Below are 20118 nucleotides of genomic sequence, written 5' to 3'. Positions count from 1 at the left end.
GCTTCTACCATGCACTGTTGATAGTGTCAATCTAAGTGCAGGCTCCAGGAAGGATCTGACAGTCAGTCTCCATCTTACCCAGCTGCCAGCTGGTTTCACCACCAGCACCTTCAGCCCAGAGCTCTGGCCCAAGACGCCACCACCCGCATCCCCGTGTGGACATCACCCAAGTCTCGCTGGCCTGCACCAGCTCTGAAACCAAAGATCCCTCAACACCCCTTGTCTGCTGGCTCTTCCATCTTCTCCCCGTGGAGGGACCACTCCGTCCCCCCAGCATGAAAACACGACCGTCTCCAACAACCCAGGGTTTTACAGTGAGGCAGGCACACAGACACCAGAGGGCGGTTCCCCATGCTCTCAAGAACTCCAGTATTACCAGTCATATGATTCAAGGGTTTATTAAGTCATACATGCAAAACATACTGCTAATCGCGTTAGCAAAAGATCAATGTAAAAACACTCCACAATTCTGCAACTGTCAATTTAAAAAATTTTGTTCTAGTGGTTGAAAGGTCCAAGCTCTTATTCTTGCCAGTGGGTAAGTTGTACAGAACTTCGTTAGCACGAGCACAGGGTTGGCGGAACCTCAGACCCCAAGGAACATTGTTAGGGCAAGGACAGGAAGCGTGTGCACGCGGTGAGGCAGAGGGGTCAGTGTCGCTACTCACGGGGCAGTGTCGGTCATCTGGCCAGTGACGCTGAGGCTTACAGTTGAGGAATATCTGAAGTATCTTAAAAACCATAAAGCTGCAACACGTGATTTTTATAACCTAGTTACTAGAAAACTAAGGAAAGCACTTATTAGCTTTGAATAAAGCAACATGAAAACAGGAGTGCACTTTTACTAACCTACAAAAAAATTTTCTAATGCATATTCAGAAAGATTTTATAATACAAGGAGGCATATTGCTCATTAAGAATGAGTTCTATAAGAAAAGCACTTACTAAGTTAGCAACTATGAGGATGACCAGGTCAGAGATGATTAAATGCCCAATTTCAGAAGGGGTGGGCAGGTTTAAGGAAAAGCTTAAGAAAACACTCACTGATAATACCGACCTTTCTTCATCTACCGCATTTGACAGAAATGAACCTTTTAAAACTTTTACCCGTGATGCTTTTAATAGTTTTAATGATTACGTGTACAGTGTAGTGTAAATTAATCTCCACATTTTGTCAAAATACTGTCTCCATTCTTTGATCACAAGTATTCCACACACTCCACCCCAGGGCACCCACGGACAGAGCAGAACACTCCATCACAGGGAGCACGGGGTAAGAGTTCTGTTCAGAATCTCACAAAAGCTAAAACACGAACTCGTTTTTAAAAATCTCACTACAAAATCAAAAAGACCGATCCAAAGAGTGAGCTGCTGGCTCGTGCGCTCTGACGTACAGTACAGCGTTAGGGAGTGAACGTGGGCCGCTGCCGTGACTCGTTACTGCGGCGTTTCAGCAAGGAGGCTGTGCGCGCTCTTCTCGCCTGAAACTCGCTCTTCTCGCCTGAAACTCGCCAGCGAGGCTCTGCACCTCCCACCTCCAAAGCTACAGTCTCTTCCAGACCAAGGTCTTTCCACAGCGTAGTGCGTAGTGTTCTCAGCCCAACAATGCAACTTAGTGCACAGGGTATTTTGGCAACTCTGAGCAAGAATAGGGGCTTTGAAAAATAAGGCTTTAAGGAAGCTTGTCATTTTAGGGCTGAACTTTAATAGAATGTGAAAAGTTTGAACTCTTACACTTTAAACAAACAAAACCTAGAAATTACTGATTGGTTCAAAACGGTTTTATGGAAAAACTAATCTGTAACAAAAACTTGGCATTGAGTGCGAAGGCTCCACCGTTTGAGCAAAGCAAACAAAGGGTCCTGGGGGCAGACGGTGGGGGGCCGACGTTCACAAGAGCAGGCACTTCCTCTTCCGCTTCTTGACGGGGGGTGGGCAGAGAACAGCCCGGATCGCCTCATCAAACACTGTCTTGAGGCCCCGCTGCGTGAGCGCCGAGCACTCCAGGTATTTGACGGCACCTGTGGGAAACACAGCCTCACCCTCAGATCGGGGCGCAGTGGCGCCCCCTCCCTGACCTGAGCACAGAGGGCCCTGCTTGGCCCAGTCGGTCCGGAAGGCAGGCCAGACCCCGGCGCCACTGCCCCAGGTGGGCTCCAGCCTCCACCACAAAAATAAAAGCGGGGAAAGCATCTGTGACAATGGGGGTCTCATACCGATCTCCTTGGCCATGGCCAAGCCCTGCGGGTAGGTGATGGGCGTCAGCTTCTTCTCCTTCAGCTTCTCGATCGTGTCTTTATCGTCCCTCAGGTCAAGTTTCGTCCCCACCAGGATGATGGGTGTGTTGGGACAGTGGTGTCGCACTTCAGGGTACCACTAGGAGCCGAGACAGGACCCAGTCACCACTCTCCTTTAGGAACCCGCTCGTCTGAACTACACCGCATGGGGCCCACCTGTGCTCACCACCTGCTCCATCACCACGCCCCCTCCGCCTGGCTCACCCCTCTAGAATCACTGCCTGGCTGTGGCATGAAGAGCAGCCTAGGCCTCGGGACCCCCCCTGGACAGCTCTACTCAGTGAGAGAGCGAGCGAGAGCGGGGAGGACCGCCCCCAGCCACCTGGTTTCTGGTAAAACAGGCGGAGTTCCTAAGTCATCACAAAATCCCCCTGCATCCAAAGGATGAGCACACAACTATCCCAACCCAGGCCTCAGCTCTGCCACTATGACCCCCACCAGACACGCCCCTAGGCCCAACTGAAGGGCCTCACACCCCCCAGCTTCACTCAGTTCATAAAACATGCCCGAGTATGAAGTATGGACATTACTTTTATTACACCAACTCCAAGTGCTTCATTATTTTCACTAGGAACACAGCACTTCTGAATCAGACCCTGAATCTTCAGCACACAGCGTGCTCAAGGCATACACCTAAAAAACCTATTACCTATATCAAAATCTGCCTAAGCAGTAGAAATAAGTAACTGAAAGTTTCTATCAGTAAATGGTATTTTACTTTTTAATACTTCTTCCCAAGACTGACATTATGTAACTGAATATTTTCCTAAAAAATCCCACTTACCTTTGCACGAACATTTTCAAATGATGCAGGACTCACGAGAGAAAAGCAAATTAAGAATACATCCTATAAAAATAAAACACAAGGAGCTGTTGGGGAGAGTCCACAGCGAGGAAAGCGCTTTGTTTCTCAGCGCAGCTGGGGGCGGACCACGAGCCCAGGGCAACGCGGCGCACGGCGGCCTGCTCCCGACACCCCCCAGCGCAGCCAGCCGCCCAGACCAGACCCAGCGTGCAAAGGGCCCGTCAGGGGAGAAGGGGAGTGGGGGAGAGGGGGAGAGAATACGGTCAGCTACTCAGGCTCCAGGAGGCCTCTGTCCCACCCTTCCCACTCCCACCGGAATTAGCGTGACGCTCAGTTCCTGCACAGGGACACGGTCAAGTGTCAGGGTCCCACACCAATACTATTAAAACGTTACTACAAAGGGTCCCTTTTTCACTAAGCTCCCTACCAGAATGTTAAGTACATTTTCACAAGGTCACAGGGTTCCAGTTAAACTGCTTCTTACGAACTGCCATCTACCCTGGCACCAAGGCCGGGCGCCCCTCGGGCAGGAAGACAGTCTGGGGCGGAGGCGGCATCTCGCTGGCAGTCAGGGCTCCTGAGGCCAAGCACGGCCTCTGGAGAACCTGCAGTGAATCGTGGAAGGGCCTAAACTTGGACGATCCTGGCGCTCCAATGCTCAGCACTCCATACTCCCACTGTGGGGGGCGCGGGTCTGATCCCCGGTCAGGGAACGAAGACCCCGCATGTCACGTGGCATGGCTCCCCAAAAAGTGAAATTTAAGTATCTCCCTAAATGCCTAAGAGTTTCTAAGATGCCCGGTTTATGAAACATTGCCCTGGAAAACCATGCTACGTGGTGAATGGACACAGTGCCCGCCAACACCTCCTGTTCATCCAGTTGATCTCTCGCACCTGAAAGGGAAGGAAGAGCACCCACAAGAGCTGCTCGTCAACGACACGAAAGGCCAGCGCATGCACGAGCGTGTCCGAGAGTCCCCGCCACCCAGGCTGATCACGACACCCCCAAGCAGGGCAGTAAGCTCCCCAGCACGCAGCCGCGCCCCACAGGCCCCGCACTGGACACCAAAGTGGGAGGAAGGAAGGAGCGCCCGCATGGGTGAGTCCTGCTCCCGCCAAGCGCTGGGGCTGGGTGAGCCGCAGCGGGGGCCTCCACGCCCCTTCCCCGGAGGGGGCCCTGCTCAACACCCCACCTGGCCCTCAGGAGGGGCAGGAGGCAGTTCCCAGACTGCTGGACTGCAACCAGAAGGCAGGCTGTCCCGCAAACCCCCCACCTTGAGTAGATCAAACAAAGCACTCAAGGAGTGTGAGGCTCAACAAGAAATCCTAGGAAAACTAAGTGAACCGAGAGAAGAGATAAAGCTTGAAGTCGATCGAAAGTTTTACATACGGCAATCGGCTTCTCTTTGGCCCTGGAAGGTATTTCCTTACCATACGTTTCTGCAACCTAGTAATGCACGAGAACTTTGTTTGAGTTTAGTAAAAAGCGAGAAGAAAGCCAATATAACCCGCTACCTATTCTTCATCCAAATCCTGTCTCGACCCTCCCAAGGGACCTAAAGCACATGCTGATGCACAGCACCCGTGAGGCCAGGCGCCGCTGAATCGCTCGTCGCCCTGGCCCACGGGGCACAAGGTGCTCAGGAAGATCAGAGACGGGGAGACCCAGGACAGGAAATCCTGGGTGGGAGACACACCGAGAGGCTCCTTCCCCACAGAACCGGCACGGTGCCCACCAAGCCCCAGCTTCTGCTCAGTGTGAAAGGGGCATCCTTCCCTCAACAAGGGCACCCGAGAGTGACTGCACACCCTCCAAGCTCCCAGGCCAGGTTCTCGGACACGAGCCCAGCTGAAGCCAGCAGAAATGCCCATCTGTACAGCAGGCCTCCCAGCCGGGACACTGTTCCAGAAGGTGGCCGGGTCTGAGGGATGCAACCTCGCAGGGTGCAGCTTGAATCCAGGGACCTGCTCTGCTGAAAGAACAGCGCTGCTGTCCTGAGCACATGGCGGGCCCACCCGGAAGTGACCGCGCTGCCGTGTTTATCACCAGCTTTCAACTCACTCCTCTGTTCCCGTAGAAACGCAAAGACTTGCTCTCCAGCAACAAAGAACCTGGAATTCTCGAATCAAAAGAAAGGCAACTGAGACAACTATTGTAATTTCATCTCCCCCACTCTTCTCGGATTTACAATCTAGAGCGAACGTTAGTTTCTCTCACTACCCTCATTTACTCTACAGGCTCTTTCGGAAGCCTGGTCCTCGCAAAGCCTGGACGTGACGCCAAAGCTTCGCAATGACGCGGGGACTCACGGGGTCGGCTCCAACTACTCGGCGTCAAAACACCCTCTGCCACATCTGCCCTACCCTCTCCCACTCTTCAGAACATCTTCTGATGGAGAGATGCCTTCCGTCCTACATTAGTTAACACGATGCCATCCGCCTGCTCCTTCCTCCTTCCTTTTTCTGCCTGCAGCCCAAACACGGCTGGAAGAAAGCCCAGCGCTTCAGACTACTAAGGCTCAAGTGTCCCGCTGGCCCTTCCGAGTGGGTCAGGGCAGACTCGAGGATGAGCCAGAGACAGGCCTACAGGACGAACAGCCAAACCAGAGACCAGGTGTCATTTAGTACCAAATTCAGAGGTTTCTCTTTGCCAAGACTAAATCCAGTGCCAGGCTGCCACTTCCAGCCAGCTGAGCTGGCCCTCAGCTCCCCCTGGCAGGACACCCAGCCCAAAGGAAGACCTTTCAGGCCCCAGTATCTAGCACTCAGGGGCTCCCCCTCAGTAACCAACACAACCTGCTCATCCTCCAAGGAGTCAGGCAGGCCAAGCTGTATCAACCAGCTGGGGGCTCGTCCCCCGCGCCTAAGCGAGGGGTCACACACTGCGATGTAGGCATCCACAGGAAGTGGCCCACCACCCTCCCGAGGTCCAAGTCCAGGCCCCAGGAGGACAACACCCGCTTGGCTTTCAGGCCGCACTCACTGAAGCTTGACTCCATCGGTCACTGATCTAGCGTGCTCAGCACACACAGTGCGAATCTTGCCAGATCACCTTGGACTCACTGCGACTGACTGCCTCCGAGAAAGAGGCCACACCCATCCCTGGACGCCCTGAGTCACAGAAGGCAGTTCTCCTTTCTCAGAAGTGACCTCCCACCTTCCAGATGGGATCCAGTTGATTGAGGATCCTACTCTACCCCTGGAGAAGGAAATGGCAACCACTCCATGGACGGAGGAGTCTGGCGGGCTATGTAGTCCATGTGGTCGCAAGAGTCAGACACAACTTAGCAACTAAGCAAGCCAAGCGGCCTACTCTACCACTCAATGCAAATCCCACTGAAATCTGGACTCAGCAAGGAGCCACTTGGTATAAGTACTTTGCTAAATATACTGAAGAATTCAAAGTTTTTTGGTGATTATTGGCTCATTTTTAACACATAATCACAGTTCACTTTTACTCACAGATTATCTGAAAAGCCAGCCAATTCAAGCCTCCCAGTTTATGGTTTTGATCTTTGCTGACCACTGTTCCCGGAACTCAGATAAAGAACAATCAGCAAAAATCTACAGCTCTAAGAAACTGTCCTTGACGATTCCTCCATCAGAAAAGTAAATGGAAAAGACAGTGACTTCTGCTTAGAAACAGCCATATTTCAAACACGAGAAAACAAGCTTTGGGCAGGTAGACTAGAATGAATTCATTCTTTTCACTCACACTCACTCCTCAGAACAAAGGGATACTTCAATCAGTCTCGAGGTGGAGGCCGGCCCTCTGGGGGACGTCTCCCTGATCCTGAGCCCTCCTGGAGGCACCTGGGAACCAAGGGGGCCTCCGGCTCCGCCAGCACAGCTGCGCAAGCACAGGGAGGAGCCCAAGGCAGACACACGCCCGGGACTGTCCCAAGGGCTCCGCCTCACCAAGCCTGCAAGGGAGCAGGGCAGGATTCAAGGTGGAGACACCCACCCTGATACAGCGCGGAGGGCGCAATCTGAAGCCCAAGAATTTGCTCAGCTGCCTCTGTGCAAACTTCCCCGTCCAGGTAGTCACAAAGTTGTCTTTAAAAGCACTTTTAACACAAAGGAGAGACATGTAACAAGAAGGAAATAGCACAAGTCAGACAACTGCTTATTTAGAGAAAACTGGCTTTGGACCACATGTCCTCCAGCCTACTGGCCTAACTGTAAGCAGCCGGTAGAGAGACCAGCTAGTTAGCCGATGTGCAGGCAAGCCCAAGCTAGCGGCTGTCGGACTGGACACAGCAGACATGTTATAAAACTGAAACGTCCACTTACTTAAGAAGATTTAGGTTCTAAAGCTGCAAAAATATATTTTATAGAAAAACTATTAAATCAATAGAATTAGTCACTAACTTGATCTAAAGAAGCCTTCATCTTCACTGCTCAATTGCTTCTGTGGCACAGAACTGTCACAAAGCAAACTAATCTGGAAGCTAACTGCTCTTAAAACAGTTTTGCCAAAACCTAACAGCACCTATTTTGCATGGCTACGCCAAAATGGCACGGGAGAATGCACACTGCACACCACCAGAGCCAATACTGAGGACACGCAAAGCGCACAAACAAGCAGACGAAGCCCCGGTTCGCATCTAGGCAGATACTCACTACTGAAGTAGTTCAACGTTATTTGTTATTACTCGGATACCCAAAAGATGGCAATATAGGCAAATTGAGAGGTGGTATGAATTAATGAAACCGTGAGGACGTGTAAAGGACACTCTAAAATCATTCAGGCTCCTTACTGTCTGCGGGTAGGACAGGGGGCGTAATCGGTCATAATCTTCTTGTCCGGCTGTGTCCCACAAGCCCAGATTCACGGGTTTTCCATCCACCATGACATTGGCAGAGTAGTTGTCAAAGCTGCGGAACAGAGGGAAAACGGTTAACCTCCGGCCAAGGAGCCAGGCACCCCTGGGGCTGAGCGGGGCTGGGCGGGGCCGCGAGGCCGGCAGGCGCGCAGTGGAGGGAAACGGGAGCTGGGGTGTGGGGGCACCACTGAGACACAAGCACGAGCTACTGAATTTAACCAGAACAGGTCTCTGTCGGCATCAGAAACCCGCCTGCCCATGATGAAGAGGACACTGAGGTCTCTCCCCAGGAAGAAATGCAAGTATCCAAACCCCAAGGGCTGGGTGTTCCGTGCACACGAGGGTCGCCCTCAGTTAGGGGCCCCCAGCAGGGCTGCACTGGCCGTGTTTCCACAACAGCCCCTGCACCCCTGACCTGGGTGGAGGCTGGTCCCCAGCTGAGCCTTGGTAATCCACCCTAAGACCTGTGTGCAGGGTTAACACAAAGCAAATCGGATCCGAGAAGCTACTGGGTAACGCTTTCAAAGTTTCACCATGGGTTTAAATTAATTTGAGGCTGCTACACACAAATGAATTACCTATAATAGGAGGAAGCCCAGAAAGCCTATAGGCTGATGGGGAGAAATAAGGAGGACATTAAAAAATTACGCTGAGTGCCATGGAGTAGTTCACGGACACCTGGGATTGCAAGGTGAACGGGGCACCTGCCGAGCAGAACGCAATGTATTAGCCTTTAAAGTCAGGTCCCAGAATTGATTTTCACATACTTAAGACTAAAGCTTAGGATCTTACTACACTGTGACAGCAAAGTCATGGTCTGAGTAGGTTCCAGTGTGATTTATACAAGTTCATGACCAAACCTGCTTTCATACAGAAAAGGATGTATGAAAAAACATGCTGTACTTCCACTTCAGTGAGAAGAGGAAATATTATTCAGTAAGTGGTACAAAAATGGGGTAAGAACCTGAAAAAAGCATCAGGTGCTTGCCTCTCGCCACCAAAAAATAAACTCCAGGTGAATGAAAGATAAAGACTAGAGCGAGAAAACCTTTAGGGGAGGGGAAACTAGGCAATATTTTTTAGTAAGACATTAAACTCAGGGAAGAGGGAGAAATGGCATATTTATATAAAAATGCAGAGAATATTATGAGTTCAAAGACAAGTGAGAGACAGAGGGATAAGTATTTTTCACACACAGAAGTTCCATCAGTACAGAGAATTTCCAGTGGGACAATAAGCAAGGGATTTTGACCGGCAATTCACACAAGATTACGCATGGACAGGAAACACGAGGTTTCAACCTCACCGGTGACCAGAAATGCAAATAACGCGGGCACTGTTTTCAGCCCACGTTCACCACAGTGGTAGGAAAGGGCTGTTTCCGTCACCGCTGCTCAGAGTGACAGCATTTGGAACAGCAACCGCGCAGCATCTCCTGAAGCTTAAAACATCCCACTCCTTCTGATTCGCCGCAGTTCCTCCAACAATCACGTGTGCACAAAGACGTGGGCAACGATGTGTGCACAGCACTGTTTGCAAGTGACTGGAGTCGGGCCCACCACAGGACCTCCGAGTCATCTACAGCTCTACCTACACGTGGAGACGAGGGAAGTCCCACCACAAATTCTGGACAGTTTGATTCCACTTACACCCACACACACAGGACGCTTAGGCTGAGTGCGGTGCTGAGGTGGGCACCGTGCAAACGGAGCGCCTCTGCCCCAGCGGGCGGTGAGGATCCCAGCCCCGGCCCGGGCACAGCCTGGAAGCTCCCTGGCGACTATCAGCAGAGAGGCCCTTTTCCGTCCCCACCGAGTCTGCTGCCCAAAAGGGACCCGCAGCTCAGCAGCTGGTCCTCCCATCCGCCCCCCGGCCTACACCCCCCACAGCCACACCCCACACATACCCTGGTTTCAATTCCAAAGCCCAAAAGTCAACAATGACATGTAACCGTTGGACTGCTCGCCAGAAAAGGCCAATTAAACCATAAAAGACCCTTTGTTCCAGTTCCTTGACCCTTTACACAGAAAGCCACTTATCTGAAACTCTTACACTATCCAGTCTCTGAACTTCAAAGGTAGTTTAACTTTCATTTCCTAAAATCTGAAAATCAATTAGGAAAGCTGTGTGCTTTGTCATCACGCAGAAACTATATTAAAAAAAGATAAAGTTATTTTTTAAAAGTTCAAATACCTTATAATTAGACCTCAATGACTGAGAGGAAAATAACCACCCCTCTTCACTTAAGGATTTAGAAAGGCAGAGCAGAAGAAAGGTCAATGGAATCCAAAAAAAAAAACACACACATATCACTGACAAGTTAATCCTGGGTTAACTCAGGATACTTACACAGTGGGGATATATTCTCCAGGAAATGCATTGGTAGTGTAACTGATCAGGAGGCAAGTCTTACCCACAGCTCTACAGAGACAGGAAAAAAAAAAAAAAGATGTTAAGTTCCTTAGTCAACATAAGTGCAATCTGAGCTTTCATTATTCAGTGAAAATAACTTACAGAAAAATCAGGACGTATACATCAAATACTAAAACATTAAAGAAGACAGTTTCTAAGACCTTTTACTAAATACTATTTTTATCCTGACATGTAAAGCAAACAAACTACAATTACTCAGAAGGGCAGCGTCTGGAGGCTTCGCATTGTTTTCAGTTCTAGGTGTTTGCACTGGTTGTCGAGAAAACAGTTGTTGGTAAGCACAAGGTTCAAGAGGAACGGTGTTTTTAAACTGGAAGTCTTGGGATTTCCCTGGTGGTCCAGTGGCTAAGACTCAGTGCTGCCCCTGCGCAGGGCCTGGGTTCGACCCCTGGTCAGAGAACTAGATCCCAGGTGCTGCAGCTACGAGTTCACATGCCACAACTAAAGATGCTGCGGGCCGAAACGAAGACCTGGTACAGCCAAATCAATCAATAAAAAATAAATAAAATGAAAAAATAAACAAGTCTCTTCTGCGAACACCTCTAGAAGGCTTTCATCAAGAATCTGCAAATCGGGAGGTGGGAGGGGGGTTCAGAATTGGGAACACGTGTACACCCGTGGTGCGTTCATGTTGATGTATGGCAAAACCAATACAATATTGTAAAGTAATTAGCCTCTAGTTAAAATAAATTTAATTTAAAAAAAGAATCTGCAAATCTACCCTCAAGTTATTCCGATGAATACTAACATGCAGACACGGCTCTCCTCTCAAACGTCCATCCACTGTTGCAGCCTGCTGCCTCTGAGGGGCGGCTCAAACCCCGCCGCCTCCCTCAAGCCTTCCCCCTGGCCGGCCGAGAGGCCAGGTCTCTAAAGAGAGCGCTTAGTCACCCATACCACACACCACTGCCTGCTAATTCATCTGCATTCCTGTGCCTCCTCCCCACCCCCACCCTCAAATCTCACCATAAACTTTTGGAGCAAGCAGTTAACACACTATGTTCCAGACAGATTAATGAAGGGCTCAGGGACGGTGGAGTAAATCTCCCAAACAGCTGTGCAAAGAACTAGCAGAGAAAAGCGTAGGAACACAGGAGGGCCTCCCACACACAGCTGCAAGCCGGCACAGGATACCAGGGAGGTGAGGAAAGGCTCCCAAACACTTGAGAGGGGTATCCCCCTGGTCAGGAAGACCCTCTGAAGGCGGAAACGGCACCCCACTCCAGTATCCTTGCCTGGGAAATCCCATGGACAGAGGAGCCTGGCGGGCTACAGTCCATAGGGGTCACAAAAGAGTAGGAATTAGCAATTGACCAACAAAACCACCTAAACGTTAAGTTGATCACTGCACCATTAGCCAACAGGTGCGTGCATGCCAAGTTGCTCGGTCGTGTCCGACTCTTGCGACCCCATGGACTGTAGGCCACCAGGCTTCTCGATCCATGGGATTGTCCAGGCAAGAATACTAGAGTGGGTGGCCATGCCCTCCTCCAGAAGATCTTCCAGACCCAGGGATCAAACCCGTCGGCTCCTGCATTGCAGGCGGATTCTTTACCACTGAGCCACTGCAGATACCTAGCAGACACACAGCCTCCAAATTGTACAGCACTCCCACGGTGGCCTTGGGGCCTTCTCAGAGTCCCTGGCCTCACTGACCAAACAAGAGCTCCTCACAGGCCCGGCTCCCTGCACGCCCCTGCGGCTCACCAAGGCCACGGGACGCTCTGGCGTGCTGGAGTCCCAAGGCTTTGCTGTTCGATCTCGACTACTATCAATTAGGACAACAATAAAGAAGTTAAGTGCTTTTCTATTTTCCTTACACTCTTAGCTTAAGGCAAAAACCTCTCAACAAGGGCAGGTTACAGGCCCAGGCAGTCCTGCCAATACTTGCTTCACTCATAACATTATTAAGGCTTAACAAAAGCTGGAACTCCCCCACCCCAAGACCTCACAGTCAAACATGACATCATCAGGGGCTGCTGTCCAACTCCTAAAGGCTTTCTAAACAGAAATGACTCACTGGGCATACATTTTGTTAAAAGCTTAGAATGTTAAAACAAATAAAAAAGAACCTGAATGAGATTCAAAGTCACTACCTGGATGTGTGACCCACAGGCAACTCTACCACTTACTGGCTGAATTTTTTAAGTTTCAACTTCCTTATGCCTTGGTTTTCTCAACTGTAAGATGAATGCGAAACTACCGACTTCATCCCAAAACTATGTGAGCACTGATTCAATTTCAGTCTACACCAACAAACTGCATGGTATGCCAGGAAGTATACTAGGTGCTAAAGATACTGTCATGGGGATCTCATGGGACTTAGGCAGTTTTAGTAAGCTAAAAAATGAAACACGTGTTCATTACGTAACATTTTAGATGTGATAAGTGTTGTTAAAGATGTTCTGGAAAGGTACAGCACAGGGATCTAACCTTGTCTTGGAGGCAGAGGAGGCTGCAACATCACTGAGGCTGATGAGTGGGACACGGAAGGAAGGAACATTCTAGGCAAAAGCACAGCATGTAGGGAGGCCCAGACTGCAGGAAGGCCAGTAAAACTGAAGGATGAAGAAAGAAGGGGGAAGTGGCAGAGGGAACTTTGAAGAGGCTGTCATTTCTTCTCAAGACCTGGAACTTGATCCTACTTGGGAAGTGACAGAAGATTTGTAGTTGCCAAGAAATCATTAGATTTGCATTTTCAGAAGAAGCCTCTCTGGGCAGTGTGGGAAGAAGACTCAAGAAGCTGAGACTGGGGGCAGAAAACAAGGAAGCAGCTATCGCTGTGTTCCAGGAACCGATGCTGTGGCCTGGACCACGGCGGGGGTTTTAGGGTGCAGAGGAGCGGGCTGTTCAGAGAGCTACCAGGACAGGAGGCAGGATAAACACAGCTCAGCCAGGGGCTACAGTGGCAGCTGAGGAAGAGAGCACACTTCAAGGCTATGAAGAGTGAATATCTTTTCAAAACTACAAGTGCTGTTGTGTAAAAATGTTAATAGTCATCACCTCTTAATGTCACAGGAAGCAGCTCTGAAGGTTTTAAATGCTGTGTTAAAAGCATCACAGTTTCACTTCTAGATCCCTCCTAAGGCTCTGGTATGTATGAGGAACAAAGCCATTACAAACACCAATTGTTTTAAATACGTCAAAATCTCCTTTCCTGAAACTTGATCTTCAGCTGAGGCTTCATCTTTTGAAAGGTTTAGCTGTAAAGGACCCCAAGGTACTGGTATCACCTGATAGTAATTGGAAATTTTATTACCAATCATCCTTTAGATATAAACATGCATTCTCTAAGAAAATTAGTAAAGTATAAAGTTCTGACTTTTAAATAAGTACATGTCCAACTTTTGATTTAAATGTTTACTTAATTTTAAAAACAGAGAAAAAGAGAAAGAAAAGGGTTATTTACCTCCCATTAGTGTTTATTCAATCCTGTTAAACACACTCCACAAATAAATGCTACAAGCTACAGGCCACAGTCAACAGCGGCTCTAGACAGAGTCACGCTTCTTCCACAGGAAGAATGGGAGCGGTATCTGGTTCGTCTCTGACTTGACACTGCTGCGGAATTTCTGGAAGCTACTACTTTGGAATTTCCAATTTTATACATACAACTGCTCAGTTCACTCACTTTTTAATCTTTTTTCCCCTCTTATTTTTTTCTTTTTAATCTGTGAAAAATGCTGTAACTCTGGAGAGGGAGCATGAATCTTATTTTACTTATTTGTGACAATCACAACTGCTACTAGCTCTTATACTGGCTAGAAAGTTGACCAAGTAGATAGAACATACTTATTTCCAGGTTCTAAGTGACAGCAAGTCACCACAGCATTTTAATCTAAGGGGAACTGAGTACATTTAAGCATGTAAAATCAATAAATCTGGAAACACTGGCAATTTCCTCCCATGAAAATAGGGATGGACGATCCCTGGTGGTCCAGTGGTTAGGACTTGGCTTCTACTGCCGGGTGGCACGAGTTCCATCCCTGATCCAGGAACTAAGATCGCCACATGCTGCCTGGAACAGCCAAAAAAAAAAAAAAAAAATCCAGGAAACTCAAAAACAAGAAGATTCTGCATTGCTTTAAAAAACACCCACTGGTCTCTCAGTAAGACAGAAAAACCAGATTTCTCCAATGACTACTGTAAACCTAAATAAGTAACCTGTATTGCTGCCTGAAAGTACCTAGATCTTTTCCCCCAGTTTTATTGAGGTATAATTGACACACAGCACTATGTAAGTTTAAGGTGTTTAATTTCTATACATCAGGAACTGATTACCACAGTAGGTTAGTGAACGTCCATCATCTCTTAATGACCCAGCATGAAAGAAACAGAACCTTTTTTCCTTTTGATGGAAACTCTTAGGATTTATTCTCTCAACAACTTTCGTCTATAAGGTACAGCACTGTTAACTATCATTTGCTGCATTTCATCCCCAGCACTTATTTATAACAGGAAGTTCGTTCCTTCTCACCACCTTCTAATCCCGGGACCCCTAAGAATACCTAAGATCTTAAGAACAAATTAACAGAACAGGATGGATCATGGATTTTAAGTATCAAATATATAATATACTAATACTTATTGCATTAATGAAAGACCCTGAATGAAAGTCCTCGACTTATGCTGAGAAATGGGGTTTGGGGACTCTTAACACTAATCCTAAATGTATAATTACCCAGAGAGTAAGCTCAGAAACTGTATTAATTAATAGCACAATTTAGTGCTACCAAAACACAAAACCCTAGCTGCAATGCCCCTGACGTCCTGCCACCAACAGGAGACATCTCAACCAACTAACAGAAAGCCAGTCGTTATCACCACAGAGACTCCAAAAAGTTCAGATGCTGAACACTGAAGTTACTAGAACACTCAAAGCTGAAGATGTCGCCTCTCATAGAGCTTGAATCTGAAGCAGCCATTACTAGAGAATGTCCTAGAACCATCCAGCCTAACCCTGGGGTAGCTAAAGATGCAGAGTTCAAAATCAGGAATTCATATCTGTGTATTACCCCCATTCTCCTTCCAAAATCAACTTCTGTTATCAAATCCTCTTAAACTTATTGCCCCCAAATGGGAACAACTTCCCATGAGAAGAACAGAGCAAACTGTTGATTACAGAATCTAAGTGGTGGGTATGTGAGTGTTCAACGCATTATTATTCTTTCAACTCTTCCATGTTTGACATTTTTCATATTAAGAAGTTGGAGAAAACAGTCCCATCTGGTGATATGTGCTAACTGGCCTGGGAGCAGGATTCCTGGTAAAACACCCCCTTTACAGGAAGACTACAATTACAAGTTAGAGTTTCCTGGTGATGCAGAGGTGAGAAAGTACAAAGACACAGCTGACTAATGCCAAAGACAATATAAACAGTGGCTTTAAGGTTTCTCAAAACGGACTCCGGACACTCTTCCACTGAACCTAACCCCAAACATTTAGCTAGCATTGTCATCTGAAATTAAAAAAAAAAATTATAATACAATATAATTGTACCAACCAAGATCAAATACTAAACGTAAATTTGGGATAAAAACACACAAAGGCAATCCAAGAAGAGCTGAAACTCATGGATCATGCCACAGCTGCTTGTTCAATGCAGTGGGCAGGAGCCAGTAGTGTACATTCCTATCAAGATGACATCATGGAAGGCATTTATCAAGCTCAACTAAAAAAATTCCTGGATAGCAATGTCTAAATTAGACACTGCGCTGGATAGACCTCTAGCGCCATCTGGAATAAAATGGGGGGGGGGGGAGGGGTCAAGTCACTCACCCCCAGCCCCAAATTAAACAGTCAAGAAAAACCACAATTAAAAATTCATAAATATTTGAATATGAGATGCTGTCTCACCCAAGTAAAGCTGAGTGAAAACTGAGGGACAGAGGTCCCCCAAATTAGTCACAAAACCTGTGTTCAGAAGGACAGACTCAGGCTTCATGGAACAATGAACAGAATTAAAAAGTATCAAAACTTATCTCACATTTTATACTCAATACCAACTGAATTGCTGTACAGAAAATAATCCATTAGAAGAATATAGGCTAATTGGTGCTAATTATAATACAGTTAGGACACAGCCTTTAACCATAATTCCCAAGAACATTTTTAAAATAAGGAAGCTTGCAATTTGTGGAACCTCAACGAGTTTGCCTTCCCTGTTTAAACTGCCCCAATTGCCTGAAATTCCACAACATTAAGCAACTTCTTCCCCTCACAAAATTTAGACCTGCACTTTACAGCTTCAACAGTTTTTTAACAAAATATTCCTACAAGGAATATATTTTATTCAGACAAAAGCAGAAAAAAAAATATTTTTGGTGGAAAAAGTACTATCTAGATTGTTCACTGAAGCAATATTTGCTCTATGTTCACCAATAATTTAAAGTATTGATAACACAGCTCAAGGTTTTTTTCATAAAGGTACCTTTCACTTCTAATGTCAACATCAATGTTCAAACACAGCATTGAAAACCTGGCAGAGAGGGTTTCCCCGGCAGCTCAGTGGTAAAGAATCTGCCTGCCAATGCAGAGGACTCGGTTCGATCCCTGGTCCGGGAAGATCCCACATGCTGCGCAGCACCCAAGCCCAAGCGCCACAACTACTGAGCCTGAGCTCGAGAGTCCAGGAGCCGCTACTGAAGCCCGAGCACCCCGACTGGAGAGTACTCCCCCCAAAACTAGGGAAAAGTCCTCACTGCAACAGAAGACCCAGCACAAACAAAAATAATTCTTTTTAAAAAACTGACAGAAAACTCAAGGCCACTGTGTTTTATGCCTAACACTCTCTTCACAGAGCACAGCAGTACCTCCAAGTGATAAAAACAGCAATAATAAAGAAATACTGACATCTGGCCCTCACTAAGCACTGGGGAGGGGCCAGGCGCCTGTGAGGCACTGACTTCCTATCCAGAACCTTGCTGAACCCTCACATTTCCCCCTGAGGCACCTCTCTTGGGGGATGTGCGATCTGCTCAGGGTTCCCCTCCAAGTGGTGAGGTGGGGATTTGATCCCACAGGAGGCATTCAACAAGTATTTGACCAGATAAACAGTCCGATGCAAACAGAGAGGCCCACAACCTGCACCTATGACTGAGTACACTGACTACACCCTGTGCTGGTATTTCTTGTGTTTTTAAATCTTTCAAAGATTATATTCTAGGGTTAGATCATGGATTATCAGCGAGTTGACTTTTTTAAAAACTGGCATGAATTACTGATCCTGCATTTTCTAACTTTTAAAGGAAGTCCGTGTCATTTACAATGTTCCTAAGACAATGACGTATGCTATACTTCAGGAGCAGAAGGATCAAAACATCACTTAAATGAATTTAGTGATTTCACCCTTAAACCAATTAACGGAACATCCTCCCCACCCCCACCCCCGCAAAATTAAAGCTTTCTTTCAATGAGTTAAAAAAAGAACAAGCACCATACATATTTCTATGTAGAAACTTACAATTTCTGATTATCTTGACAGAAGCATGAAGTGTTAATAATCTTTCACATTTGTGAGCCTGACAAACCATACAGAGGGCATCTTTTTAAAAAAAAATCAGTTGTCTGATTGTGTTCAAGGATCTGAATTAGATACAGAAACAAGTTCAAATGTCTAATTTACAACCATCTAAAGAAACCGAGATCTGGTAACTTCATCCAGAAGCATAAAAGCACCATCGACCCTAATGACAAGTTTGGGGAACAGGGATTCCACAACTCTCTCTTCAACTTTACAAGACTCCAAATAGGTGCCAGTTGCATTCTGACTTTGTTGCAACTGGTAGTAACTCTTGGAGCCTCCTTGTTAACGCTCCTCTAACTCGAGCAATGCTGAGACGCACAATTTTGCTGGGATCACACTGAGATTCTTGTTTCAAGGGGAGAAAAAAAAAACTGCATAAGACAAGTCTTGTCTTCCTCGAGGGCCTGGATCCACCACAGACAGTAATGAAAAGACATGCCTTGAGTCACAGGGCAGCCCGGCTCAGGGAGCCTGTTCTGCGACATCCCATACCTAATGCATGAAGCAGAGACCAAGTTTTTTTGTTTTTTTTTTTTAATGATCCCATCACGTTCAGAGAAAGGAACAGTCTTAATCACACCCAGTTCCTCGCAGCTAGAAATCCTAAAAGTTTCTCCACCTTAATAGCCAACAGTCACTTTTTAAATAATCAGAAAAGTGTCCAAGAACCAGCGGAAGGCACCCCCTGGTAAATCAGTTGAGGGTCCCCACACCAGCCCGTGCGTGCACAGACTCCTCCAATACGACCGACCACAGACCGCCGGGACCCACGGAAGGTCTCAATGCAGCTCGAGAGGTTATTGGGAAAACCAAGAGAGGATTCTATTTTTTCCTTTCTTTTTTTTAAAGAAAGGCAACTCCCTGAACCCACCCAATCTTCAGGCAAATGAGGGTGGGTGGCGGCGCGAGCCGAGTTCTGCCGGGCGGTCAGCGGCCCGGGAGAAAGCGGGAGGGTGGAGTTCACTTTCCCTCCCGCCGCCGATCGCCGATTCCCTCCCTCCCCCACCGAAAAAAAAAGAGAGCGAGCCGGAACCAGGCCCGCGCCGCCGGGTCCTGAGGAGGGTGGCGGCTCGCGCCCCCCGCCCCGCGCCCCTGGCCCGGGAGAGGCCCGGCCGGGCCCCAGGCGAACCCGCGGCGCCCGCCCGCCCGCCGCCCGGCCCCAGCCCGCGGCACTCGACCCCCGGCCCGGCGCGCGCACTCACCCGTCTCCCACCACCACACACTTGATGGCCTGCATCTGGGCCGCTCGCTGGGCCGCGGCGGCGGCGGCGGCCGGGCGCTGAGGAGAAAGGCGGCGAGCTCGAGGAGAAGCGGGCGGGCGGGCGCGCGGCTGCGGGCGGCAGGGCGCGGGGTGCCGGGGCCGCTGTCCACGCCGCCTCGCCCTCCGCCGACGGAACGCCGGAGCCCAGCGGCAGCCACCACCCAAAGCTGGGGAAAACTGCAGAGAAACAGGAAATGGCCGCTCCACTCACATCCGGCCTCCCCTCCCCCGCGCCGGCGCCGCCGCTCCCAGGCTCCGGGGCGGGGCCGCTCCCGCCCGCGCGGCTCCCGGGCTCCTCTGGGCTTCGGGGGACGCTCGGGAACGTTCGGCAACGCTCGGCTCCGACCGCCGGCCGCGGGGCTCGGAGGGGTGGACCTGCCGCCATCTTGGTGCTCTCGGGTTACGGTCCTGGCCCCACCCCGCGCCACCTGCCCAGGTTCAAGCCCCAGGAGGACCCTGTCTTCCACGAGCCGGTTCTCCCAGCCCCTGACCATCTCTTGTGGGAGGCCATCTGAGGGGCGGTGAAAGTGTTAGTTGCTCAGTAGTGTCTGATCGTTTGCGACTCCACGGATAGTAGCCCGCCGGGCTCCTCTGTCCATGGGATTCTCCAGGCAAGAATACTGCAGTGGACAGCCATTCCCTTCTCCAGGGGATCTTCCTGACCCAGGGACTGAACCCGGGGGATCCTGCATTGCAGGCAGATTCTTTATTACCTGAGCCATCAGTGAATCAAATCCATTTATTATGTGATCCCTGTAACTTAGGTGATGACACGGTCCTAGAAAATTTGAGACCTAGTAATATAAAGAAGACCATACACCACGCCATTAGTCAAAGATAACTAAATTCATTAAGCCAAAAATATGTTGAACTTTCCTCCCTTGCATATATATTTTCTAATAATTGTTTTTCATGCCTTGAGCGTTTACTATTTCCTACTGCTTTGCACCAAGTTCTGGAGATAATGACCT

At 48.7% G+C, this 20118-nt stretch overlaps 1 protein-coding gene across 2 annotated transcripts; it reads right to left on the bottom strand.

Annotated features, from left to right (window-relative positions):
- Positions 1-382: 382 nt before the first annotated feature.
- Positions 383-19382, bottom strand: RAC1 (Rac family small GTPase 1). Of its 2 annotated transcripts, XM_061402200.1 has the most exons (7): positions 19089-19296; positions 10278-10349; positions 7863-7980; positions 4493-4549; positions 3082-3144; positions 2217-2376; positions 383-2021 (listed from the first exon to the last, which is right to left on the bottom strand). In XM_061402200.1, exons 1-7 carry the CDS (start codon positions 19121-19123, stop codon positions 1891-1893), a joined length of 636 nt encoding a protein of 211 aa, XP_061258184.1. In that variant the 5' UTR covers positions 19124-19296; the 3' UTR covers positions 383-1890. The 2 variants fall into 2 exon arrangements, with proteins under 2 accessions (XP_061258184.1, XP_061258185.1); XM_061402201.1 differs by lacking the exon at positions 4493-4549 and having other exon boundaries at positions 19089-19382.
- Between the last annotated feature and the right edge of the window lie 736 nt (positions 19383-20118).

This window comes from Bos javanicus, chromosome 25 (genome assembly GCF_032452875.1).
Source record: "Bos javanicus breed banteng chromosome 25, ARS-OSU_banteng_1.0, whole genome shotgun sequence".
NCBI lineage: Eukaryota > Metazoa > Chordata > Mammalia > Artiodactyla > Bovidae > Bos > Bos javanicus.
The sequence above is the reverse complement of the archived record's forward strand: the minus strand, read 5'-3'. Positions and strand labels throughout refer to the sequence as shown.